General features: G+C 45.6%; 1 protein-coding gene across 1 annotated transcript; it reads left to right on the top strand.

The window, feature by feature from the left end:
• LOC106815527 (zinc finger protein 239-like) lies at positions 1-1,618 on the top strand (the record flags this gene model as incomplete). Its single annotated transcript, XM_014819992.1, has 2 exons — positions 1-308; positions 393-1,618. Coding segments are annotated over 2 exons (1,029 nt in total), but the record flags the coding sequence as incomplete, so codon positions are not given.
• Between the last annotated feature and the right edge of the window lie 867 nt (positions 1,619-2,485).

Here is a 2,485-nt window from a genome sequence, read left to right as displayed (position 1 = left end):
GATCTACAGAAACACATACACATTCACACAGGAGAGAAACCATATGCATGTGATACATGTGAATATTTGTGTGCTACCTCCAGTACTCTCCGGATACATATACGCATTCACACAGGAGAGAAACCATATGCATGTGATACATGTGAATATTTGTGTGCTGCCTCCAGTACTCTCCAGATACATAAGCGAACTCACACGGGAGAGAAACCATATGCATGTGATACATGTGGATATTTGTGTGCTACCTCCAGTGCTCTCCAGGCACATAAGCGCATTCACACTGGAGAGAAACCATATGCATGTGATACATGTGGATATTTGTGTGCTGCCTCCAGTGCTCTCCAGGCACACAAGCGCACTCACACAGGAGAGAAACCATATGCATGTGATACATGTGATTTTAGATGCTCCCAGCTCGGTAGTCTTCAAATTCACATGCGCAGGCACACAGGAAAGAAGCCCTACATGTGTGATATTTGTTCGTATACATGCACTACATCCGGTGCTCTCAAGGCGCACTTTCGCACTCACACAGGAGAGAAGCCCTATGCGTGTGACATGTGTGACTACAAGGGCACGACTTCTGGTACCCTCCAGGCACACAGGCGCACTCACATGGGAGAGAAGCCATACGCGTGTAATTTATGTGACTATAAAAGCGCCCGCCGTGGTTGTCTGAAGGTACACAAGCGCACTCACACAGGAGAGAAACCCTATGTGTGTGATACATGTGGATACAGGACTACTACCTCTAGTACTCTGCAGAGACACATGCGCACTCACACAGGAGAGAAGTCTTACGCATGTGATTTATGTGACTATAGGGCCTACCAGCTTTCGGGTCTCACGGCACACAAGTTCACTCACACAGGAGAGAAGCCTTACGCGTGTGATTCATGTGACTATAAAACCGCCTATTCCAGTACTCTGAAGATACACATGCGCACTCACACAGGAGAGAAGCCGTACGCGTGTTATTTATGTGACTATAGAGCCTCCCAGCTTGCGTATCTCAAGAGACACATGCGTAAGCACACTGGAGAGAAACCCGAGGTTCAGGGGCAGGAGGCTGGTGCTGGGGGCGGTCCTGTGTTCGAACCTCTTTCTGGGTAGCAGGTTGATCATTTTCTCAGGAGGTACACTTTATTTCTTGTTAGCCCAAACACACTCTCTTTGTGTTTCTTTGAGTCTCTTTGTGGAGGGTTATATTTGTGCATGTTTTTTTTGTAATTTGTCTTCGTTTGTGTAATCCTTCCACTATGTGCATGAATTTACGCATCACTTAAGACCTAGATTGCGGTGCCTTTCCAGGCGTCCCAACTATTAACCAGCGCCACAGTTCATTTTTCCTGAATATAGTTTTTATTCCAATGTCTCGCTTGCTTTCCAAGAAACGATAATGATCTCCTCTTCTAATTTCACCCTCGTTCTTTGTTTTGTCATTACTGATCATTTCTCAGAACGGTTTAGTTTACTATAGATTCCTGCCAGTGTTATATGTTTTTAACTTGCTGCTTGTCAAAGGCTGGGGTCTTTATCGTTTATATGGTTGAAAATGAACCTGAACTAGAGCATTGTTTTGATCGGAGAGGAGTATGGTGTGAACAGGAAATTTATAATAAAGCCGCTTTCACTGGTTGGGCTGCTTGCTGACTCGCCACTCGACTGTACTCGACGCGCTATCGATCACGCCGGTGGTTACTGCACTACACACGCGAGCAATTGATGACCTCCGTTTGCGGCGGAGGTAAATATTATATATTATATATATATATACTATTATATATATATATCTATATATGTATGTATGTATATGTGATTGTGTGGTGTGTGTCTGCTGTGTGTGGAGTGCTGATCAACGCCCACCATCACGACACTTCTACGATATCACATACACGTACGTACCTTTAGTAGTAAATACATGTATAACCGATTACCGTCGCGGGATCAGGGAACATACAGGTATCGTAACCGTCACCAGCAAGTCCGTTTAATACAGATACTACCTCGGTTAAACATACAGGTACGTACAGTCACGCCTGTCTGACCGGTAACATACATACGTACGTCGGTAACTACAGGTAATTACGGGTTCACTGTCGCGTACAACAGGTTGACGTACCGTGTGTGTGTCGGAACATACAGGTACCGTACCTGTCTGTAGGGAAATACAGTGTACTTGCCCAGTCTTCGTCTGGATCGCGTCGGGTAACATACAGCGCGACGTACGATACCGTCCTCGGTAAAGCATACAGGTACGTACCGTTGGTTGAACATACAGCGGTTACGTACGTCTGTAACATGACAGGGTACATACTGTCTGTTTAACATACATGGTACGTAGCCCATTCTGTAACCACGTGTACGCCGCTTGTTGATTCGACCAGAGAGCTCCTCAAGACGTGGAAATGATTTCATTTTTTACTTTAACATCGCGGTGCCCAATGTGTGTGTGCGGTGTGTCGTTGTGTGTTCTCGTCAGTTC

This window comes from Priapulus caudatus, unplaced genomic scaffold (assembly GCF_000485595.1).
Source record: "Priapulus caudatus unplaced genomic scaffold, Priapulus_caudatus-5.0.1 Scaffold1138, whole genome shotgun sequence".
Lineage (NCBI taxonomy): Eukaryota > Metazoa > Priapulida > Priapulimorpha > Priapulimorphida > Priapulidae > Priapulus > Priapulus caudatus.
This window is presented reverse-complemented; position numbering and strand designations above follow the sequence as displayed.